Source organism: Anser cygnoides, chromosome 20, assembly GCF_040182565.1.
Source record: "Anser cygnoides isolate HZ-2024a breed goose chromosome 20, Taihu_goose_T2T_genome, whole genome shotgun sequence".
Classification (NCBI taxonomy): Eukaryota; Metazoa; Chordata; class Aves; order Anseriformes; family Anatidae; genus Anser; species Anser cygnoides.
The window spans coordinates 2,909,792-2,933,705 of NC_089892.1; the positions used below are offsets into that span (position 1 = coordinate 2,909,792).

The 23,914-nt window shown below is 53.2% G+C and overlaps 1 protein-coding gene and 1 long non-coding RNA gene across 6 annotated transcripts in view; one reads left to right on the top strand and one right to left on the bottom strand.

Annotated features, from left to right (window-relative positions):
- Window positions 1–118: 118 nt before the first annotated feature.
- Window positions 119–23,914, bottom strand: part of NACC2 (NACC family member 2) — a 51,652-nt gene continuing 27,856 nt past the window's right edge. For 2 of the 5 annotated variants that reach the window (XM_066980627.1, XM_066980629.1), the window contains exons 2-6: window positions 18,492–19,418; window positions 10,118–10,285; window positions 7,380–7,485; window positions 6,980–7,077; window positions 119–4,716 (exon numbers count right to left, since the gene is read on the bottom strand). In XM_066980627.1, coding sequence (XP_066836728.1) covers window positions 4,217–4,716; window positions 6,980–7,077; window positions 7,380–7,485; window positions 10,118–10,285; window positions 18,492–19,356 — 1,737 coding nt within the window. In that variant the 5' untranslated portion in view covers window positions 19,357–19,418 and the 3' untranslated portion in view covers window positions 119–4,216. Of the gene's footprint in view, window positions 4,717–6,979; window positions 7,078–7,379; window positions 7,486–10,117; window positions 10,286–12,348; window positions 15,888–16,546; window positions 16,976–18,491; window positions 19,419–20,148; window positions 20,326–20,772; window positions 20,869–23,914 lie in introns of those variants that run through there. The other 3 variants (XM_048054997.2, XM_066980628.1, XM_066980630.1) reach the window with 3 other exon arrangements.
- LOC125181131 (uncharacterized) lies at window positions 12,228–12,628 on the top strand. Its single transcript, XR_007160176.2, has 2 exons — window positions 12,228–12,354; window positions 12,489–12,628. It is a non-coding gene; the product is annotated as an uncharacterized lncRNA (long non-coding RNA).

Here is a 23,914-nt window from a genome sequence, read left to right on the forward strand (position 1 = left end):
TCAGGGCATCGCCCCTGCACCAGGCATCGCCCCTGCACCGGGCATCCCCTACCTGCAGCACTGGTAACATCCATCTCCGATTAGTGACCTCCAGAAAACAGAGCAAACAGAGCGAAGGAAGGCTTTTAATTGTAATTTACTTTATTATTTTGTAAATGTGAATTTTACAAAGCGTTTTACAATTAATGATCACGTTTTTGTTGTTTGTTTTTTTTTTAATGGATTTTTCATCATATGAAAACAGCTATGAGCACAGTTTCAACTGGGGGGGGGTCCTTAATCCTTTTTTTTGTTTTTAGTTACTGATATATCGTGTCAGCCATGGCTACAAAATAACAGTCTTAACTATACAGAGTAAGAGCACATAAATACTAGTGAATAATGCACGATAAAAAAAAAAAAAGCTAGCATCTTTCGTGGCTGAGACAGTTGAGAAACATAATTCAGTGGTACTGTGAGATTTTTCTTACAGCACAGAAAGTATTTTTAACAGTCATGAATTACAGTACTACTTAATACCCTATGAAGACACTTTAAAAACAACCTTGTACTTTTAAGTCCTTTTTCCCAAACATCCTGTCCAAAGGATTAATGTTCTATTTGAATCAAGTGCCATCCAAATGTTCAAGTCAAAAATATTTTATACATTTATACTTAGTTGTTTATTTATTTATTTATTTATTTTTTTGTCTGCTAAAAATAGTATTGCAAGTTTTGGCTTTTATTTTGACATAAAAATCACAATGGTGTGCAAAACGCTTACAGTGGAAGAAACTCGTCAGAACACTTGAAGGTTTTTCCAATTCGAGCGCGCTCGACTTCGCGGATCCAGTTTGTCGGCTGCTGGGGCACTTTCTGCTTGTTTGCTACAAAACTCCCTCATTCCGAGAGCCACCTTACAGCAAGCCCCGGCTGTCTCGGGCAGGGTAATACGCACGTTTGCAGCTTGCTCGCTGACAAAATGACAAATTTATACAGCAGGAACACTTTGAAACAGCAGTTGGAGCCCAAGACAGCTATGAACTCTCAATTTTGTGTTTAGGATTTACTGCCGGCAGAGGCAAACAGGGCTTGTCTCTTAGTTTTCAGTTGGTTAATGGGCCATACACCCTTCTCCACTCGCAGCGAGTTATTTCCATAAAAATAAGCAATCGAACAAAACCTTAGCAGTAAAGCGGCCGAGGACAGGCGCCGCCAGTCCTTCGCAGAGCACCACGCCCGCGATGCGGCGCTCGGAGGCGCGAAGCGGTGCGCGGCGAGCCCCCCCGACCACGGGACCCCCATCCCAGGCACCCCACGAGCCGGCCCTGCCCCGCCGTCATCGCCCCCGTGCCCACCAGCACCGGAGCCACCGCCAAGCACCGTCCCCAAGCATCAGCCGAAGCATGAGGAGCGTGGCGGCGAGGCCGAAGGCCATGCAAGCCCTTCGGCAAGCGGCGGCACGGGGACGGCACGGGGACACCCGGTGCCACGGGGGGGACGGGGGCCGGCGGCCACGTGCCGCGGCGGCTGCGCGGAGCTCGTACACTCACGCTGCGATTTCTTTAAAGGTGCTTGGTATAACTTTAGATATATAATATACATGTAATATTGCTAATAGTCAAGCATAGGAATAAAGGTGCAGACATACCATAAATACTGATGCTTCGATTTTACACTATCAGACCTAGATGAATGCAGTTTCCTATTCACATTATAAAGCAGCCCCAAGTTCTATAATTTAATATAGTGTCGTAAACAAAGAGGAGGAAGGAGTCGGTTATGATCTGATTCTCTTAATTTGTTTTCCTTGGAAAAAAATGATCAAAAAATTCTAAGGCACTCAGGAAAGCCGCATACAATCGATGGACTGCTCTGTTCTCACGTTACATTCAGTATTTTAAAGGGGTTACTTTTTTTGTTTTGTTTTTCGGAAGAATACAATCATTATCCATATAACATTTTCAAACATATCATTAATCCTCCACACACAGGAAACATTAGTGCAAAATGCTTGCCCTCATCTACCAGATAAGGAAAAACCCAACGCCCTTCACATTTTAGAAGTTTGCCTTCCTAATAATAATAATTAATAAAACAAACAAACCCAAATCAAAAAAAAAAAAAAGAAAAAAGGAAAAAAAAAAAAAAAGAAACAAAAAATGAAAGAAAGAACCCCAAAAATATACAGGAAGTTGTGCTAGGTATAAAAATATATATTTTCACTGTGCAACTCGACTCTCTTCAGATTCTCTGTCCTAAGCCATTCAAGTACTGCTGCCGCTGTCCCCCGGGGACGCCCGTCTGGGAGCTGGTTTGGTCCAGGACACCTTGAGCCGGCCGGGAGCCCCAAAGTGCCGAAGGGGAGGAGAACCCTTCCCGCTGCCCACCCGCTGCCCACGGCCGCGGGCGTTTCGTTTGACGTGGGTAAAGTGCAAACAGGGCCCGGGCTGTGCCGGTCCCGCGGCCCTGCGGCATCGCGCCCGGCTCCGCACGGGGCCGGGGGCACCGGCTGCCCCCCGAGCCCGGCCACACCGCGGGGGCGAGGGGGAGGCAGAGGGGAGCCCCGCGTTCATTTGTCTGAGGGCAAAGAGCAGTGGAACGCACGAAGTGCCGGACAGCTTCGTTATCACGATGCAAAAAAACAGCTTCAAGTATCGAAGAAAACAAAACACGCGGCCAAAGGCTGGGTCAGCCTCTCACCCCTCCCCTTCCCTAACTCAAACACAAAGACGGAAGAAAACCCTGAGCAAAGCGCTGTCTGGATTCAGGAACCAAAGCAGGAAAGAAATAGAAGAACACAGCCACAGGAGCCTTCAAAAGTGACTATTTGTGCACTTGTTCAGAGATCCACACTTATTACAGGACAAACTGTAAATACCTTTAAAGCAGGCCTGTTAGTCACAGTAAAAATAAAAAATAATAATAATAAAAAAAAAAAAAAGCCATACTTGGCTTTCACATGGCTGCCCCCATCCTCAGCAACATCACGCACGAGCCTGGTGCCCGCGGGCCCCCCATATTTCCCCATCCCAAGCTGGGGTGTATGGGGCCGGGCAGCGAGGCCGCACCGAGCCGCGGCTTTGGGGACGATGGAACGGGATCCCTCGGGGGATGCCCCGCAGCACGGCTGGGTGCCCTCGTGGATCCGTCCTCGCCCAGCTGGGTATCCGCAGGCAGCCCGGCCCGGGGACAGCAGCTCTGAACCACAAGCAGGCGGATAAATCACACAGGGCTTCTTCCCAGGAGGGCCCGTCTGGAGGACGAGCCAGAGGCGAAACGCCTCCTCCTCCCAGCGACCACTTCATGGAGGGGCACAAAGCTAATTAAAAAAAAAAAAAAAACACAAAACGACCCTTTTTGTACCCAATACACTGCAGCTAAAGACGGAAGAGCAGACTGCTGGCCCCAGCGAGGTCCCAGCCTACGGCAGCCACCAAGGGAGGCGGCTTTGGCAGCCCCCCCACGAGGCGCCGAGCAAGGAGAAGCAGACAAGGAGCCGCTCGGGGCGGGAGAGCGAGAGGAACGAAACCCAGAACCCAGCCGCATCGAGAAACAACACCAAAGGAAAAAGGGCAGGGCTCAGCCTGCAGCCCACGCATCCTCCCTGCACGCACGCCTGGACGCGGGGGCAGCCCCCGCTCCCTGCGCCGGGTCCTTCGCCGACCTTCCACCGACAGAAGCGTTGAACAATTTCCCCCACCCTGTGCCACTTGGCTAGAGCCGTTCCGCGAGAGAAAATCCTTGCCAGTCAAACCACTCGTACCCTAACACATCTTGCTTTCCTGTGAAGCGACGGTGAAACTCTCTTTTCAAGGAAAAGGTTAACGATGGCTTTACTTCTGAGCTGAGTAATGGATGGGGTGGTGATGGCGGGGGTGGTTGGGGGGGTGTCTAGCTTTTCTCCTCCCCTTCTTAAAAAAAAAAAAAAAAGGAAAAAAAAAAAGGAAAAAGCTACAATCTTATAGACTAACCTCAGGAATATCAAAAAAGGAGCCCAATAGTTTTTTCTTTTTTTAAGTAGGTCGCCACAGACCTAGTCGTTTACAGTATAACGAATGCGATTATTTCCTTCATAAATTTTAAATACAAGCAGAATAAAAATCACATTTTTTTCAGGCAACAGTAGCAGTTCAGTAGGTAAGTGGCTTGATCACATTTTTGTTTTGTATTAGTAATGCATGCAAGCAGCTTTAGTATTACAGATCCCTTATAGGTCACAAAACGTTTGCTCTCTTTATAAAGTCCCTCCGTAAGTACCATCTTGTCTTCTCACCGGAGTTTCGGGCCGGCTGGAGGAGCCAGAACCTTGTTCAAAAGGTTGCGGAGTGCTTTGGGTATCCGATGCCATAGCATCTGTGGCAGCTGCCTCTTGTATAACAGAGCCAGCCCCTTCGGCATCCTCGCTCTGTTCAAAGGACTGGCTGGATCCATTGCTTAGATCTACGTTCACCGTGTTAGTTCTCAGAGCTACTATAGTTCCTGAATCGCTCCTCCTTTCTGCATAGATTCGCTGCTCAAAGACCTGAGCAGAGTTGGGCTGGAATTCGGGATCCAGGGGGACACTGTTTGTGGTGGAGCCCATGACCGTGCGGTACATCTCCATCCCCTCCGGCAGCATGGACTTAATCTTCGGGAGCCAGCGCTTGCGGACCCGGCGGGCGTTGGTGCACATATCGGCCGCTATAACATTCATCTCGCTTTCCTTAAAGCTCGGGGCAAAATTCTGACAATACACTGCAAAGACAGGGATACACAGAGCTGAGGAGTCAGAGAAGCAACACCATGAGGCCGAGAGACTGCAGCCTCGCCCGACCTGCACACGCGCCGATCGCCGGCGGGTGCTCCCGGGCGGAGGAGCTGGGACCCGCAGAAAAGGACTCCTCAGCTCCAGGGATAGCTGGGAAGGGATGCAGTGGGAAGGCACAGAAACCCCAAAGGGACTGGAGGAGGTGGGGTGGAGAAAGACCAAGCACTCCCTGGGGACCTGGAGAGCCCTGGCATCACAAAGCTCCTGACCACCGGCCCCAGCCGCCAGCAGGGAAAGCCCAGAGGAGAACTGGGTGCACAAGAGGGCAATGGAGGCTCTTGAAAACTCATCAATGGCTCCGAGGACCACAGCACTGCATGGCTAATGGGAAGGGGTGAGCTTCAGCATGCCACCACGTGCATGGGGACGGGCCAGGACTTTCCCTAGCCAAGCCCTGCAGCACCTCGGGCAGCCCTGCTCTCTGTGCGGGTCAGGCTCCTGACGCTGTGGAGCAAGGTCCAAGCGCTGCCTTCACAAACCAGCACCAGCTGCAGCTTGTGCACTGGCTGCTTCTAAAACTCAAGAAATCATCTTACGCCCTGCACACAACAGCGTGCTGCAGGCACTGTCACTGGACGACGAAGCCTTTCCAACCTCCAAAATGACTTCTGAGCCTCAACAGGGAGCACAGCTTGGCTGAAACGCTGCCTGCCCGGGCTGCCGGGGGGCTCTCGGAGAGCTCCACGCACAGGCTATGGGCAAGCGCCAACAGCACTGCCTAGTGATTTTCTCTTCATGTAGTGAACATCTGCTGGTTTATCCCTTTCCTCCACGTGCTGCAGGTCTCAGAGGGTAGCTGGAAGGCCCCTGGAGTTCAGCAGCACAGCAACAATCAGGGAGAAAAAAAGATTTATCTTCCAAATCTCTCTCTCCCAAAAAAAAAAAAAAAAAGCTTAGAGTTTCATTTTCCAGCACAATATTTACATAAAGATTTACTATCCAGAATCCAGCGAGGGTGAGAGAACATTTGCTTTCCACCATATATCAAGCACGCGCTGGATGGGCTCCGCTGTGCTGACCGTCAGCGCCGCCCGCAGCACCGCGCTGCTCCGGCTCCAGCCGGCGCCGTGTCGGCAGCGCCCCGGCACGCAGGGGGAGCTCGGTGGTCACCTTTAACCACGGGTTTCTGCCGCAGATAACTGAAGCACCCCGGTGCGAGTAACACAACTTTCTTTTATCAGCACCGGCTGCTGGGCACAAGCTCGCCAAGCGAAGGGCAATCCGTCAGGCACCCCACACTGGCTCCAAAGTCAGAGAGCGGTGTAAGCCGTGAAACACGGGGACCTTACCTGCACGACGGGGGAAGGGGTGCTCGTTTTGAACAGCTGAACCTTTCGGGCCCCAGCTCTAAGGCAGCCCAGCTGCTCTGCGGACAGATCTGCTGAGCCACGCGGCACGATGCAGGGCTTTGTTTGGGGTTCAAACGTTAAAAACAGAAGCTAGTGCTGCTTTAGGCAGTCTTTTAAAGAGGAAATTATTTGCAGCAGGGCTCCCTTCAATCGTTTAAAAAAAAGTCTATAAAGCATATCCAAGAAAAAAAATTGTAAAACTAAAGAAACATTGCCAGCGAGATGGTGAGAGCAGCTTATCCCATGCTACGTTGGCCAGAGCAGCCAGAGGACCCCTCCAGCCAGGGACCCCTTTATTGCTCAAGACCAACAGCAGCAGAAGCTTGGGGCTCCGAAACGCGGCCGGGGCACAGCTGGGCCAGGAGCAGCACCCAGGGCTGCACCGAGGGCAGGTTGGGGCTGGATTCGAGCTGCACGCTCTGCTCCTGCAAATCAGCGTGCTGGGCAGATCCCCGCACTCGGATGAACTTGAATGCGAGCCTGAGCCCTAGGGCAATAAAAGCCAGGGCACGGAGACCTGGTCCTGCAGTATCAAGCTCCGCTTGATGCCAAAAGCTTGATTTTGATTTCCTTCTTAGAGCACCCAATAATTAACTGGGAAATTTTGGTCTTGAAACATAGCAAAACAGTTAAGCAGCAATAATGCTTTCTGTTCAGATACTGCCAAACAACAAAAAAAAATCAGACCCAAAAAATGACATGAAAAATTAATTTCCCTGTAACCTAATTTCACCATATAAGTTCCCCCTATAGCGCAACAGAGAGGGCCTTCCCTGCTGAGGTTTCGGCTTTGCTCCCGGCATGCGGTTCCAACACAGCAGCAGTAAACCTCTCTCCTTACATTTCACTGCATTAAGGACCCTGCTGTCCAGGGGCTTCCTGCTAGGGTCGCTGGTGGAGGACCGGATTCCAGTTCCGCAGCTATTGGCAAGGGTGTTCCTGCAAGAGAGGCAAAGGAAGATCCTTACGCTGGGGACTCCGGGCCCAGCAGCCGTCCGAAGCCCCGCACAAAGACACCGGCCTCTTCTACTTAGTTTGTGCAGGGGGCACCAAGCTACGAGATTTTAAGGCGCAGAATTGGAAAACCTGGTGTCGAGGCTCAGGCATTGCTGAGAAACAGCAGAGAAAGGAGCGTGGCATACACAGAGGATGCCGTGCTCACACATCATCTGCTAACGTAGTTAAACCACCAGAAAATAAACTGAATCCCTCGAGGGAGCACGGGCTGCGAGAGGACATACCGATCAAAGAACGTGGCCAGAAGACGTCTCAGGAGGACCTTGTGTTTGACACCGGCACATAAGTGGCAATTCATCAGCTGCCCCCGCGTGATGTAAACACCTGAGCCTGGAAGAGAGGGAGAATTCAAAGTTAAGTCCTCGTGCTGCTGACAGGGGCTGCCTTCGACCCGGGATTTCTGCTTTGCTGCTCGGTCACAGCCCCGACACAGCCCAGAAGGGAGCGTGCAGCCAGCAGGGGCCTGGGCAAGCCTGGCGGGGTCGCTACCGCAGCCCCTGGGGGTCTTGGCAAGAGCCAGGTAGTGGCATTCCCAATTTCAGCCACGCAGGAAGGAGGTCTGTGGAAGTCAAATGAGTGGAATTTTTCTCTCTTTTTTTTTTTTTTTTCCAAAGGCACACAGGACAAGGCTTTATCCTGTGATTCTATATATACAACCAGATTATCTATTCTTTCTGAAGGAAGAAAACCCCAAACCGTTTGGCATTTTCTTTTCTCCAGTGAAAGATCGAAGAACACAACTAAACTGAAAACAAAAAACCCACCTAGCACAGAAGGCAGCACTCATTAAGCTACAGATCTAACCGTTTCCAAAAATCCCAGCCCGTAACCTCTTGATACTTCTGGTGAGCTGGGAATTTTTGCTTCTAATGCACAGAACTGCTGACTTCGAAACACACGGGCTTTAAGGATGTTCTCCGGCAGCTGGAGGAGCCCTGCCAAAGCGGCTTTACCCGTGCAGAGGTTTGGCAGCAGACCCTGCAGCTTCCTTCCCCTTCCCTACCAAGCGCCCAGCAGACAGGAGCACACTGCCCCGGGGGCAGGGGGAAACTGGGGCTTGGGGCTGGGGCTTGCTTTTAATTAGGGTTAAATAACGGGCGATAGCAAGATACAGTACACCCTACGCTCTCGAGATATAAAAACATCCACTGGAGGAATAAAATCACCTCCTGGATTTCCAGCACAGCCTTCAGATCATTGTCCTTAATCTCCGGGATGAAGGCAGAACTGCAGAGGGGGGTGGCTGTGCTGGGGGAAGGCAGCACCCCCGGCTGGGGGGGCCCCGGTTCTGCCGCTGCATGGGGCAGTGTGCCCACTGAGCCCGGGGGCGCTGGAGCCCGACCTTCGTGGAAAAAAGCTTGCAGAAGGCGAGCGAGCACCAGTGCGGGTTTCAGAGCAGCTCCGCGCACTGCATCTGCCCGTCGGATTTACTGTGATCACTGCAAGGCTGGTTTAAGACCCTCTCAGAGAAAGCTGCTGAAGTTTGCAGAATCAGTTATGGCACGAAAAATCCGAGACAAAGGAAAATGCTCGGAACGGAGAGTTTACACGAGCCCTGGGTCCGGCCCCCCCGGCTTGGGGACAGCACTTAGCCGCGGCGCCTTTCTGCCCCCAGTAGCAGTATTTTAACACATGAGCCAGAGAGAACGCCAGACCCTACCAAGGGTAACTTCACTTTAATAAATAAAAAATAACCCAGGCAGCCGCTATCAGTTAGAGATATTAATCTACTTTTTTCCAGATTGAAAAATGTAAATCAAGCAGAGCTGCCTCGAGCCAATTTGCAGCTCGCACTGTGAAAATAACCTGCACCACTTGATGTTTTTAAGAAGTCTCACATAAAATGTAAATGGGTACAAAATGAATATTCCAGATACAAAATAAATACTGGTGGCTTTGTGCTGCGTTATGGTGAGTGCTTTTCACTCCTGCCTGCCCCTGCAAACCCACCGTTGATCAGACAGGAGCCGTTCTGGGCAATCCCTGAAATTAAGATTCCCTCTGCAAACCGAAGACAAAACCCTGCTACTCACCCAGAGATAAGAGGCCAGAGGGAAGGGACTGCTGGTTTGGATTGATTGCGCTGCCGTACCTCCTTTTTACGGAAAGAGCTTTGCAGGTGTAAATGAGGCTGCAGGTAAGGGACGTGGCACACAGGGCACCTCACCCACACAGCTACACTGGGGGAAAACAGGCAACTGCCACGCTGTGGGGGCAGCAAAAAGGATCTGGGGGTGCTTCCCGAAGGGGACTGTAGCTCTTCACACCAGATTTGATGCGGACACTGCAGCACGGCCGCTCTGCCCTGCCCTTTGCCCAGCCCTGCAGCACGGGGACCCCCGCAAGCTGAAGAGCACCACCTCCCACCCCAACGCCCCTACGTCCCTCACAGAGCAGCCCTGAATTCTCCAGGGACTGTAAATTGCCCCCAAACCCGAAAATAAAGATGCATGAAAGGACCAAGCAAAATTGATTCCTTCTCCTCCTTCCAACCGCAGCGTATGACAGCTTAAAACATCCCCCATTTAAAAAAAAAAAACTTCGACAGGTTTTTCAAAGCTTGTTCACTGACACAGATTTAATTTCTATTGCTTTGTAAATCTTATAGTGTGATGATTTTTTTTTTTTTTAAGATCTGTGCATCTAAATCAAAATACAATTGCAATGCAGCCCACACCAATCAGGAAGAACACAAGCTGCAGAATTCAATTAAAATGCTAAATTAATTCAATTGAATAAATCCTGTTAATGACACATTTTTCTATCAGCAAATTAAAGGAAACTTAGAACTTTTTTTTTTTTTTAAAAAGATGATTGGTGATGAATAATCCAGAAAGACACTGCAAGGGCACACAAAGCACACGGCTCCAGCAATGGCGCAAGATGAAGAACGCATTTCAAGAAGAAAAGTATCAGTGATCTCCAGCAATTGCCAAGCCAAGAAAAGTTCCCCCCTTATTACCTGCAACGAGCTCGAGTTTCTCTCCAGGATCTCCCTCTGAGTAGAGTTTTGGGTGGCAGCGGTATCCAATTTGACTGATAAGACTGGCTGGGAGAGCAACTAAATCCCGGCGTATGAGGACACAGGAGCGGTTCTCCAGCGGGATCTGCTCTGGCTTTTCTTGAGCAACTTCAGAATTAAAAGGGAAAGACATTAACACGGATAATTAGGCAGGCACAACGTTAAGAGAAGGTCAGGTTTCAGCTTTTCACAGAGCTCCTGGAGTCACCCCTCCCTCCAGGCCGCTGCCTCGGGTCCGCAGCCCCATGTGGAGGCTCACCGGGCTCTCCACGGGCAGCAGCAGCCTCGCGGTTGTGCCTGGATGCTGCGAGAGGGACTCCTGGAGCCTAATTACACTTTAACTGGTTCTAGGTTAATCATTTATGAAAGTGGGCAGCTCTGCACATCTGCCGTCAGTCTGGAAGTGAAGCATGCAGCGCCGGCTTCCCCGAGCACTCGCAGAAGAAGAGGATGGCAATCCAACAGCGGTCTCTAACACTGGCACTAAACTGCCCGGATTTCATAAATATCTACCTCAGTACTGTAACTGCTTCTCCTGATGTTTTCCCCGCTGAAGTTACGGTCAGGCTTCGCAGGCACACACCGCCCCAGGGACAGTCACCAGCTCACCTCCCTCGCCACGACAAGCGTGACCCCAACCAACAGACCAAAAAGTGGCGTTGAGTGGCGGCTGCAGGACCCAGTTACACGGCTGCCATTTCCCTGCTGCCACCCCTGCAGCACCTCCAGAGCCCACCACTGCCCATCAGCAAACACCGGTGCTGGAAAGCCCACGCAAATGCTTGAAAGTACAAATCCCAGCAGAACAGGGCTGACACGGGCGTACAAGGACTGCGGATGCACCGGGACAGGCTGGGAGCAGCTACAGCTCCTGGGTTTCATCCCAGCAGTACAGCGATCTGTCCTTTCCCCCCAGGAAGGGCTGATAACGTGGCAAGCGCCGTGCACGAAATCAAGTCCAGCTCTATGCTGCGATACCCGTGAATACCGATAAAAGAAAGACCAGCAATTAAGAGCTTCTGAACTCGAGACGTTCCCTCCTCAGGAGGCGACGTGCTCCGCAGCCACGACGCCCTGTGGGCCGTGCTTCCTCTCTGCAGATAAACCGGCCGGTTTTGCAGGCCTGTTGCTGCAGTAACGGCACAAAGGGTCAGTGTTCCAGCCGGGACGTGCCCACCGTATCCAGTTGCTCCCTGCCACCACCGCAGGGGCCGGACCCGTCGGCGCCCTCCTCCCTGCAGCACCAAGACCCTGCGCCGGGGCTGCGAGGGGTGCACGGCTCTTCCCTATGCCCCGCACCGCGCTTCCTTGTGTGACTCAGGACCGATGGCAGCAGCACAACCCACGTGCACACCCTCACGCCCGTGCCCCTCACCATCGCAGCCCCGTTACCCGCACAAAGTGGCCGTGCTCCGTCCTGCTGCCGTGCGGGTTTGCGGGCAGGAGACCTGATGGACCTGTGTGCCCTGACGGGGATGGGCAGAGCGCATCCCATTCGGCACAGAGCAAACAAACCAAAAGCAGAGGGGTGCAAATATCCTATTTATACCAGGAAGAAGAAAAACAGCCAGCTCTGCCATCCTTCAGACACTTGGTTCCGGCCACAGAAGCACTACGGCAGCACAAAGGCCCCCGTGAAATAAACACAAATGTGGAGGGGGAGAGGATGAGCAGCTCCTGGGAGGCACCGCAGGAAGCTCCCGGCCAGCGTCCCCCACGTGCTTCTCTGCCACGTACAAACCGAACCAGACTCCATCACGTTCAGATTCCATGGGCCACACACAGCACTTGTTCTGCCGATAAGTCCCAGCAACCTTGGGATGTCCAAGGTCTTTAACAGCAGCAATGGGAGAAAGGCAAACCATGCTGCTGGGGTAAGCGGCTGCCGACAGCTGCCAACAGCTTTCTGTCTTGCATGCACGACCCTGAACCAGCGGGTCACAAGGCAGAGGTGACAATGGGGCCACGTCGGCGCACATGGCTTGTGATAATTGCGATAATTGTGATAAATGCTGAGAGGGAGAGCATGCCTGCTCCCAATCCTCTTTGCACACGCATGGCGTCCACGCTGCCGAGCAGAAAACCACCACAAAACCCCACCACGAACAGAAGCAAGATGCTCTGCCCTATTTGTGTGAAACCGCACTTTAATTTATTTTTTTAAACCAATGACTCAGGTAAGAATTCCCCGAGATATTTATCACCACCTACAAACTAGCAGATCTTAGGCTGCTGAAGAGAAGCTGGGCAGATACCGATGCTCAGGAAGGTTTTTAGAGGCCTCCAGTGATTTTTTTTTTTTTTTTTGCAGGTATGAAGGCTGCAGGTCTCCAGAGGAAGCAATTGCAATCAATACAAACACTTCAGAGCAGAAGGGACAGCCAGAAGGTCCTCACTACTTCTGAGCTAATACTTCTATAATTGAAAAAATAAAAAAATAAAAAAATAAAACGAAGTCAGGCTTGGGACTGAAATAGCAACGGGTTGCTGTTGTGATCACACCGATGTTCCTTCAGATGGCTGCGCTGGGTAAAACCCGCTGGCAGCACCAGGAGCAGGCAGAGCTGCAGGGGTGCCGCGTGGCGCCGGCCGTCCATCGCGGCACATGGGGGCTGAGGGGCTGAGGGGCTGACGGGGCTGGGGGGCTCCTTTCGCCCCACAGCACCCACCCGGTGGTGCCCCGCACCCCTGCGGCCCTGCCCTCCTCAGCTCGGCCTGGCTGAAGAACCGGAGCTCCTCTGGTGCGTTACCAGGCGAGGCCAGGCCCACCTCCTCCACCCCCCGCCGCACGCAACCCACATAAACTCCGCATAAAACCAGGCTGGGGCACCACAGAGCCCAGCGTAGCAATAACGAGGCACACAGGAGGGAAGAGAACAAGCGCTGCATCAGCACTTTTCCTGGAGAAATTTCAAAGAATGAGGTGCCAAACCCGCTTCTTGAAGGAAAAGCGGCTTTTGAGGGAAACAGCGGCGACGCGCGGAAACCCGCACCGGGGAGAGCTGGTGGCAATCCTGCCTCACGAGCACTCCTTGCTTTTGAAGTCAGTTCATCTTAGACACATGGAGCCATGGAGAAGTTAACGTTTCTTCTGGCGAAATCAAATACTTCTCAAAAACAACCCAAAATCTGATCTGAAAAGACCAAGCACGCCTGAACGCACTATTATAATTCGGGCACATCTCTCCTGCCGTCTACAAACCCCTCACTAAACATGCGCACAACCGATTTTTGGAATTCGTCTCGATTCAAGCATTAGCACAAATTCAATGCCGCCAAAGAAAAATTAGCAAAGATTGAGGGCTTTCAGCTCCCCCAGCCAGCAGATAGCCATCGCCGCGCACAGAACAGTTATGTAAAGCCACGGGACACAAGGGACACTTTGGTCCCATGTTCTCAAAGAAAGCAAGTCTGTTTGGCCTCTGTGCGCGGAAGAACAGGATAGTATTCGCTTCTAATTAATGTGTATCTTCGGAGGGCAGCAGCTCCTTCCCTTTCAATGGACGGGCAAACAATGCGAAGGATTGTTTGGTGCAGTTTTGTCCTCGACCAAGAAAGCAGCCTACCCGCGGCCTGCAGGAAATCGCTGCAGAGGAAGCAGCGATGGCCGCACGTCGGACGCTGAGGGATTTTATTTTTTTTCAAATACACACTTTCTTCTGAAACTTGTAGGGATGCTGCAGCTTGTCATGAGCGGTGTGGGGTGGGAAACGTGGTGAGGCTGCAGCAGGCGCCCAGCGTCTGCTCCTGGCTCGTGCCCTCCCTGCCACGTCCCAGAACCGCTCCCGAGCCCCCGCTTCCCAGCCTGCGCTCTCCTCTTGGCCATTCGCTGAACATAAACCACACCAGCGGGCAGGGAACGGCAACTTTTCATTTAGGGATGGGAATCTGAGATGCAGAAAGACTGGAGCGATGAACCCTCACCAAAAGCTCACCAAAATCCAGATGACAGAGCCACAAGTCGCGAGCCCACAGCCACCACCACAGCCACCAAATCACCTCCATCCGCTCTGCGCCAACACTTGGATAATTTCCCCCGTTCTCTCCTGAGAAGTTCCTTTCCAAACGGCGGTGCTTTACCAACGTTTGTATCCCGCTAGCCCATTTTCCCCCAAAATACCCCACCCTAAAAATAGCACCCCCTGGCACGGCGGCCCCTCGGGGAGCCGCTGCCCGGAGCCTGGTGTGCCTGCCCGCACCGGCCGCACACGTGGGCTGGGTGTGCGATGCAGACCCAGCCGGGACAGTTTACATTTTACAAATGGTACATTTATAACAGCGCGCTAGAATGCAGAGATTTGATTTGTGACCTATTTATACAGGGAGGTAATCTGGAATTAGTATAGGAAAAATATTACTGGTTTATAAATACCCCTATCTTGCCTTGCTGCAGACCTCAGCCAGGAGTGAAACATCTGCCAGCCTAAAATTAAACATCTGTGCTTTACGGTGCGGAAACCGGGACCAGTTCACTGCCTAAAAAGGGCAGCGGCTGCCTGACCCCGGGGCTGGCTCTGTCCCCTGTCCCCAGCCCGGGGACGTGCTCCTGTGGCAGGGGGCAGGTTTGTCACCCTCACCAGCACCTCCGCGCCCGCAGCTCGCAGCCCTGAGAAGCCCCCGCGCAAAGCCAGAGCAAAAGCACTCTGGGTAACACCCAGGGCATGCCCTTGGGAGCGCTTTGGTTCCTAAAAAACGCACAAATCCTTTGCTCAGGGCATCCTCCTGCCCACGGCACCAGTGTCTGACCGGCCCCTGGACCGCGCTGCTCCCGGCTGCGCCACGCGCCGGCTCCGCAGCTAACACCAGCTACTTTATTCCGAGCGCAATTAGCTGGCTGCGAGATGTTAATGGGTTCTTCGCTACTGGCTGCGACTTCAATTGTTGCAGCGTTTCTCTTCGTAGCTCAGTTTGGGATACTTCGCAGCCTGCGCCGGAGCCGCTCATTACAGATTCTGGGTTGTTTCTTGCCCTCTTTCCTTACTGTCAGGAATCAGAGGCCAGGAGAGAAAACTATTCTCTCAGCTAATTACCACAACTATTCTATAATGGCTATTTTAGATGAATTTTTAATGAAGCGTGCTCTTGTCAGTTCGGGATTTCATAACTTTCAAGTCCAGCCTTTACATCCCAGCGATTTGCTGCATAAAGATTTCTTCTCCCCTGCAAAGGAGCGCTCGGCGAGCGGGAGGGAAGGGGGACCCTCGCCTCGCGCAACCTCACCGCTGCCTGTCAAAATCGAATTAAAGGCATCTGCTAAGCAGCAAGCTGACTGACAGGAACGCAGAAACCACGCCAAGCATCTGCAAGTCCTGCTGCAGCCCACTTCAGAGCAGGCCCACGGCGCTGTAATTAAGAAGGATAAAAATACTTTGCTTTTGTTTAATATTTTCCCCGAGTTGTGCATTCCTCTGATCAGATGCTAGGAGCCTCAGCAGCCTCCCCAGCGTCCTCCAGGCCTGTGTTCTCCAGGTCCAGACCAACGTACGGGATCAGGAGCCACGCGGCACGCCACCCATGCTTAAGGTGTGGACTTGCCCTTGCGTTTATCTGCAGCCCCTTCTGCACGCCCTGTGCTTTTTCCTGTGCATGCCACCGCTGCTGCAAGATCCCCGTCGCTGCGCGAGGCTCTCTCCTGCTCCCCCTTCCACCACCCTTTGCCAAGGTCGAGATGTGCTCGTCGCCTCTTGGATCCCAGCCTCGGAGAGCGTTTCTGAATGCAAAAAGGGGGCGAAGAAGAACAGATGAGAAAAGCCCACGGTCGGGACTTGGTGCTGCCCCGGCCAGGCGTGGGCGAAACCCGCGGCTGGGGCCGGCACCAGCACCCAGGCCCAGCGCCGCCGCTGCTGGGCGGGGAGAAAGTGCAGAAAGAGAGGGGAAAAAAAAAAATCTCGGAAATTCAGGGCTTAAGCTGCTGTGCTCTTCTCTGGCTTTGTTTTTGTTTTTACAAATGGGGCTCCTGGAAACCTTGGCAATCTGTTTTAAGCGGCTCCCCCCTCCCCCAGGCCTTTGTGAGGCTGCGGGCTCTACATGCCAGCAGCAGGATTAGCTGGCTCGCTCTCTTCCATCTTACGGTGTTGTTATTCTGCACCTTTTGAGGGTACAGTTTATCCCGAGTAATTAAAACACAGTTAGCTGTACAAGTCCCAGCCATAATGGAATAGCTTAGATTTTTTTTTTTGTTGTTGTTTAATCTCTTTTTTGTGTGCCCTGTTTTCCAGGAAGCCTGATACTATAGCTGGCTTATTTAAAACAGGAAACTCCCTTGAAATGTGCTGGTGCGGAAGAGATATTTTAGCAGAAATGTGGGATAGCGCAGCCTCGCCGGGGCTGCTCGGCGCGGGGCAGAGCCACGGCCGGGGCGCTGCCCACCTCGTGCCAGCTCCTGGCGCATCCGAGCGGTCCCAGGCTTCTCCCTGCAGGAGCCAGGCAGGAAAACCTTCCTTCCCCGGGACGACCAGCTCCCACGTGAGGGCTGGACGGCTGAAGCGCTGCCAGCGACGCCCAAGAAAGCTGCTCGCCTTTGCAGTTCTCCAGCTGGAAGCACGCTGGTGGCGCGGCAGCGAGAATCGGGCACCATCGCCCGCCTGGGTAATAGCTGCCTCCTGCTCCATCCCGCGGCTTTGTCCTGCCACAGCCTCCTGGCGTCCTGCAGAATTGGTTTTGTTCTGCTGCTATATAAACTGGCCCCATGACAGAGAAAGGCAAACACAGCGTACAAGGCTATAATCCCATTTCTCTGAAGAATAATGCTCCAAGCGCTCAGCACTGAGGACAAGCCCATATTACTCGCTGCGTGCTCTACAGTGGGAAAACACAAAACAAAATAAAAACAAAACCAGCATGCAAACAAAAACAGCCTTAATTCTGCTCGGCTCGACACCAGCGTCGGAGTGCCGGCTGCTGGCACAGCCCCGTGCCCAGCGGGCACCCGGCCGCAAGACACCCCGTCCCCATCTGCCCGGCACGGGTGGCATGGACACTGCTCAGAGCGCGGCGGAGAAAGCAGAGAGGCTTTAGAGGCTCGTTTTCTCAGCAGATATTTGTGATCTTGAAATAGCATCACTGCCACTAGCGTGCCTTCCCCCTTTTGCATAGGGTTTAGGAATTACCGCTCATCTGTTTGCTGCCTGGCAGGCGGACGTGCCGAGGGAAGTTCGGGCTCCTGCTCTTTGGGAAGGGGTGGGACATCGCCAAGCCTCAGGACCAGGCGAAGCAGGCTTTGGGCAGGGGAAAAGGTGGCGTTTGTCAAGTCTTTTCCCTTGCTTAAGAATAAAACCAAACGGCTTTGAGGAAAGCATGCCAGCTCCTCAACAAACGAGTTCAATATTTGCAAAATTAGCCCAGCAATCACAGCAAAGCAGCGGCACGCAGAGGCGGCCCCAGGCTCGGGGCCACCAGACCCAGCGGCTCGCTCAGCCCGTGGAGACGGCCCTGGAAGCACACACAGACAGTCCTGGAAGCACACACAGACCCGAGCCGCCGCCGCTGGCACCCCTCGGTCCCGCGCCCCCCAGCCCTGCACCATGCCCGGGCAGCAGGACCGGCAGCCTCACCCAGCCAGAGGGGAAAGAGAGGGATTCCAGTTAGTTATGGGCACAGCGGTTCTAATACAGAAATAAAACGTTATCAATTTGCTTTTCCCTGCTCGACTACAATGCGCCAGGCTGCTCTGGCACAGGAAACGGGTGCTACTGCAAGCAGGGGGGAGCAAAGCCTCCCTGCTTTCCTTTCTGCAGATATCCCTAACGAGCATCTTCTGTGAAGATGATTTATTCGATGACGTTCGGAGGAAGGCAGAAGAACACACTTGCCACTTATTTCAAAGGGCCAGGACAGAGGGAGGGTGCCTCACACCCCACGGCCCAGCCAGGCTGCCTTGGGCTGATGCCGCCCTCCACGGGCGCCCCACAGGCGCCCCACGGGTGCCCCACAGCACAGGGGATCGGCCGCAGGGACAGGTGCCCACTGCGCGGCGCTCACCAACGGCCTGCTTGGTGGCTGACGAGCCCAGTTTGGGTGACGTAGCCTCTGACCTAAAGTGTCCCAGCTGGGGACACGGCACGTGAGCGGTGGCACCGGGGGACCTGCCCACGCCATACCAGGACAGAGGCTTCCACCGCCCCAGGCTGCTGAGCTCAGATGTCCCCCGGCACCGAGCCCACCGCCGGCGCTGCGCTCTGCAACACATGTGAACGAGCAAAGCGCCTGAAGCCAACAGCCTGACAACAGCCCCCAGCTACCTGCACTGCCTGGAAAAGGACCGAGCGCAAACTTGGGGAGAGCAGAAAACCAAAGGACAGAGACGGTTCGTTACCAGAGTAGCCTCCCGAGGACTTGATGTACATCTGCCCGTACTGCTCCTCCACCATGGTGTCGTACGCCTCGTCGTCTTCCTCGTCCTCCTCGTTGTGGTAGGACGTGGGGCTGTCGGTGGTGGGAATGCTGCTGGCGCCGGGGCTGGTCCGCTCCCCCTGCGAGTACTGCACCTGCTGCACGTTGGGCAGGAGGGTGGCCAGGTTGGGCACCCCGTAGTAGGAGACGCGGGACAGCTTCAGCGGGCCGGCGGCGGGGCCGCCGCCTCCCGCGCCGTCCCGGGCGGCCGGCTCGAGGGGTCGCTTGGTTGCCAAGCCGGGCACGGCGGCCGCCTGCAGCTCCAGGTTCTCGTGCTTGACGCGGGTGAGGAGCGGGATGGGCATGGAGGGGGACATGACGTAGGGCGCCGAGGCCGACTGCAGCTGGTTGCAGGGGCTCTGCGGCTCCGAGCTGGGGTCTTCGATCATGGCGGTCTGAGAGTCACAGTGGGGAGAGCTCACCTTGAACATCAAGTCTGTCCCTTTCTCCACGATGTGCTGGATCTGCAGGAAGCCCGCCGTGTACATCACCACCAGCTGCTCGCTCGCAGCCATGGTGAGCTTGCCGGTGTAGCAAAAGGAGAGGATCTGCTGGAAGCAAGCGGGGGGCACCGTCCCCGGCAGCTCGAAGGCGTTTTTGCTGTTCCCACTGAACAAGTCTCGGAAGTAGAGGCTGCTGGCGGCCAGCACCGCCCGGTGAGCCTTGAAGGCTTGGCCCTTCACCACGATGGAGACATCGCAGTACAGCCCCAGCAGCCGCTGCTCGTTCAGGCAGCCCAGAACGGTGTTCCCGAAGTTGGGAATCTCTATGTGCAACATCTGCGACATGGCTCAGGATCAGCTGGAGCTCCTCAGACATTCAATGCAGGGATATCCAAAGTAGGGCACATCTGAAAAAGGGAGAAGGCAGGGAGAAAGGAACAGCGTTTTTAGACAGTCCACCGGCACACGCAGAAGCAGAGGAACCAGCCTCGCCGCACATCAAAGGCTCCGAACTCAGCTTAGAGCCAATGCAGAAAAGCAATTGCTTATAAAATCACTTATCGATGTTTCTAAACAATGCTGAAAATGCTATTGGAGGATGGCAAGGGATATTCCAAAATTCAAATATTTTCTTAAAGTTGTGGTCTGTTTAAATAAACACCACTGATTTATTCCCCCCGGGGTTTACTTTATGCAGGAAAATCTGAACCGTAATGGGAGAGGAGAGAACAGTAAAGCACACGTAAAATAGACAGACCTTGGGCAGCATTATATAAGAAACACAACAACAACCACCGGCGATGTCGAAACTACAGAAAAGATATTTATAAAGCACCGTGCCATTTTGCCTGAAACAAATACAGGATTCTGTCGGAGCAACAGCTCCCATGAAAAAGCACTCCACAAAGCGACCTTCCCATTTGCGCCAGAAAGAGGAAGCGTTTCGACAGTCAACCCCCCTTCCCGACAGAATCACCCCGAACCAAACGGCGCTCGTCTCCAAATTCAGGCAGACGGGTGCTGCAGGAGCTGCCCACCGGCCGCCGGACCCCCCCGGACACGTGCCCTGGGGTTGGGGGTCCCGGCACAGCCCGGGGCAGCCCCCCCCCCCCTCTTTCTGTCCCCCCACCCCGGTACCTTCCTGCGGCGGGAGCAATTCCGCCTCTCACATCCCAGGGGAAGGCTTGTCCGAACGCGGAGCCGGTGCGCGAGCCCTGCGCGACGCCGAGGCGGTTAATTTTAGTGCATTCTGGGCACTAAAACTCCGGCGAAGCAAAAGCACTGCGTATTCAGCGGCACGCAGCCATAGCCCAGGACCCCCCCACCCCATCCACCCCCCGCGAGCTCCGTGCCACAGTCCAGGAGATTTAAAATCCAGCCCCCCCCCCCCCCCCCCACCGGCCTTCAACACTGCTGAACAAAAACTACGTTTAACTAGTACCGAAAGATCACAAGACCATCATTAAAAATAATAATAATAATAAAAAAAGAAGTTCATCAGAGAAAGATTAAAAAAAATAAATAAATCTGTTCCGAAAAGAGAATAAGCCACAAAGAGCTGCTCTGTTCCCAGTGCTGGGGAATTAAAAAAAAAAAAAAGGGAAAAAAAAAAAAAAAAGAGTCCTATCTGCAAGGCCACGGGGTAACAGGAAGAAAAGGGAACGCGCTCAGAGCCAATTTAATTGTATCTGCATGGTTAAAAAAAAAATTCTTCCGAGCGAGGAACTTCTCGGTCCCCTCGCCGCCTGCGCGGGCACGTACCTTACATACCGCACATCCAGCGCCCGCCGGAGGGTCCCCGGCCCCTCCTTATCGCCCCGCCGGCTGCGCTCTGTGCGGCGACGGCGATTGCTCAGGGGGAAAAAAAAAAAAATAGTATCAGCCCCTCCGTTTGTATCTGCTGTAGCTCAAGCTTTTACCAAGTCAAATCTCCACGGCAGTGCACAGCATCTAAATGAATAGGCCGGATGCAGATTAACATTCAGGCTGCTCTCTGCAATGAATAGAGCCCTTTGATTAGGGACCTGAAGTAAATGCCAGTTTCAAACCGAAGCTTTAAAAACAGAGAAATATCAGTGCCAGAGGAATGCTCTCAGTGTTGGTACAAGACAGACTTTTGATGAGTCACTGCAATGCAAACAAAGATGGCAGAAATACTGTACTGTATGCTGATGAAATGCTTAGTGGTGCCACGGCAACTGAGACAGGTTTTAAATTTATAGTGCAGTTTTGCATATGAATTACGCTGTAAACTGCCTCCCCTGCCATCTAGTACATCCAGAGTGTCAAAGCATTTAAACTATTCCAAACAGTCTGCAGCGCTGGCACTGCTGCTGGTAACTCCTCGGGCTGGGGAAGGGGCGGCGAGCACAGCATCCCGCACCCCAGCACCCCCACCCCGCACCCCAGCACCCCCACCCCGCACCCCAGCGCCCCAAAATCCTGCCCTGAGCCCCAGCATCCCCCTGCCGCCACCCCAAAGGGGCGCAGGAATGCCCAGGTCAGCAGGAAATAAAGAAATAAAGGTGCTCTGTGGGCAGCCACAGGCATGGCCCACCTCCCGCCAGCCCCCCCCCCCCTCCCCGAACATACAAGAAAGCCTTTCAAATGCAGGAAAAATGTTTACCCCTTGGGGAAAGCTTCTTTCAGTCTGTGGCTGAATCCACTAAAAGCAAATCCATTTGCTTAAGTAATGAAATCCTAGTCACATTGTCTCCTGGATTCAGATTTTAAATTACCTTCGCATTTATTGAGCATGTTTGGTGCTATTTTCTGGGAAAGAGGGTGGGGCCTTACTTTGCTTACTTATCTCCTGCCCAGAGCATTTTTATCTCAATTATTGCTCTAGGATTTGTTTCAATGGCTCTGCTCAGATGGTCACACGCAGTTCGAATTTAAGAGATTAAAGATCGAGCCACCCTTAGACAAGGACAACAGAAGTGCAGACACAGCCTGTGGCACTCCATCTTGGTCCTTCCCCAGATTTTTGGCCCACATCTCCGCTTTGCTGCCCCGGTACCTGCCTGGTGAACCGAGCGGTGCCCCCAGGGCCGCGGCGAGCCGCCCCCATCCCCATGTGGGTGCCTGCCCTCAAACACGGTGACTTCCCCACGTCCCCCAGCACCGCCTCCGCCCGGCAGAGCTCCCAGTTCGGCCCAGGTCGCCTCTGCCTCTTGCCGATGAGGGAAGTAAAGGCGTGGGGAGGTGGCCAAGGCGACCACACATCGCCACAAGGAGGTTGGAGAAGACACCGCAATGGCCAAGCCCAAAGGCCTCCTCCAACCACGACGCTGACAACTCGTCCAAAAAGTCACTGAGCCTCCCCCAGCAAACGCAGGTTGACTCCAGATCTGTAAAAATTCCTGAATTTTTACATGTGTTTTACGCTTTCTGCTTTCGTCACATCAGCTGGGGTGGCAGGAGGGGACACGGAGCGAAGGCCGCCTCATCCCCATCCAGCCTCACCTCAGAGCAGTGCCCACGGGTCCCCAGGCCCGGCAGGGCTTAGGCAGGCCGTGTTTTGGGGTTTTAAGTCAAAAACTGACATTTAAGCGAGGGATCCTTTCTGGCAGCTCAGGGCAAAGGTCTCCATGGGGTGCGAGTCCCTGCTCCCCCACCAGTCCCCCCCGGCCCACGCCGGCCCCATAACAAGCCTTCTGAGGTCCGGCCTCCACGGGGAGGCTTGCTTAGGGGAGTCAGCCCCGGTGGCACAGAACGAACTAACTTAAAACAGGTAAGAATTATTACCATTGCTTCGAATTTACTCTACGAACAGGCCAGGCGTGCCAGGAGGCACCCACGGCTCAAAAATAACCAGAATTGTGCTGGTTCGGGATATGTCTACGCCGGCGGGTCAATGAAACCAGTGCCCCAGCCTAGCAAATTACTGGCAGATTTCATTTTAAACTTGCCATGAAGCATCAGAGTTTGAAGCAAGATGCTCTCTCCATTCCCCCCCTGCTCCCAGCAGGTTTCTGCTCACAAACCAGCCGGACCCCACCAGGTGAGCGCCCGCACTGCCAGCCCCTGGCAGAGAAAGGCTCCGGCAAATGAAGAAATAATGGTAAAAGCAGCGACACCACCCGATGTCTGGTCTGGAAACACTACCCAGAACACAAGCAAACACTAAGGAGCTTCCAGAAGCCCAGATGACTTAAATTGCAGGCCAGGAGTGGTGGTTTTTTGTTTCTTCCTCCTCTTTTACCTCACCTCTTCGTGGCAGGACTACGGGTAACCAAAATAAGACCAAGAAATGAGATAATGTCGTCTTGGAAGCCAAGCAGAAGCTGCCCACCACCACACCTCGCATCCCCTAAAACCAGCAGCAACCAGCCATCACCACAGCGAGAGGGTGAAGCAGCGAGTCCCTGTAGGGTGATCAGACTTCTCCCAACCCCAGAACCCTTGGACAAAAGCAGACCGAAAACAAACAAACCACCCCCTCCTAATTATTTAAGGTATGTGACAACCGAAACAAAACATCGTTTTGTTTTCTAATGGAAGCCTCTTACGTGAGCTGTTAGATATACCAGGACAATTTGTACGTTTCTGCATGACTTCTGTAAAGCCACAGCCTTTGTCACAAGAAGTTCATAAAAAATTCAGCTGTCATTTGATACAACTTCTGTGAGAGTTTCCAGGTTCTGCATTCACATGCTTTGGGGGGAAAAAAAAAAAAAAAAAAGCAGGTTTGCTCTGTCCTGAAGTATTTTTCTGCTCAAAGGCCTGAAATGTCAGGGCTAGACAACAACAAAGAAAAATGCATCGACCTGGAATATGATGCTGGCATCAGATCTCCCACGGGAGTAATCAGAAATAATTAGATAATTTATTTAAATTGTCTTTTCCTTAGCCAACAGGGAAAGGGGAGTCGCAGACTCAACCAAAAAAAAAAAAAAAAAAA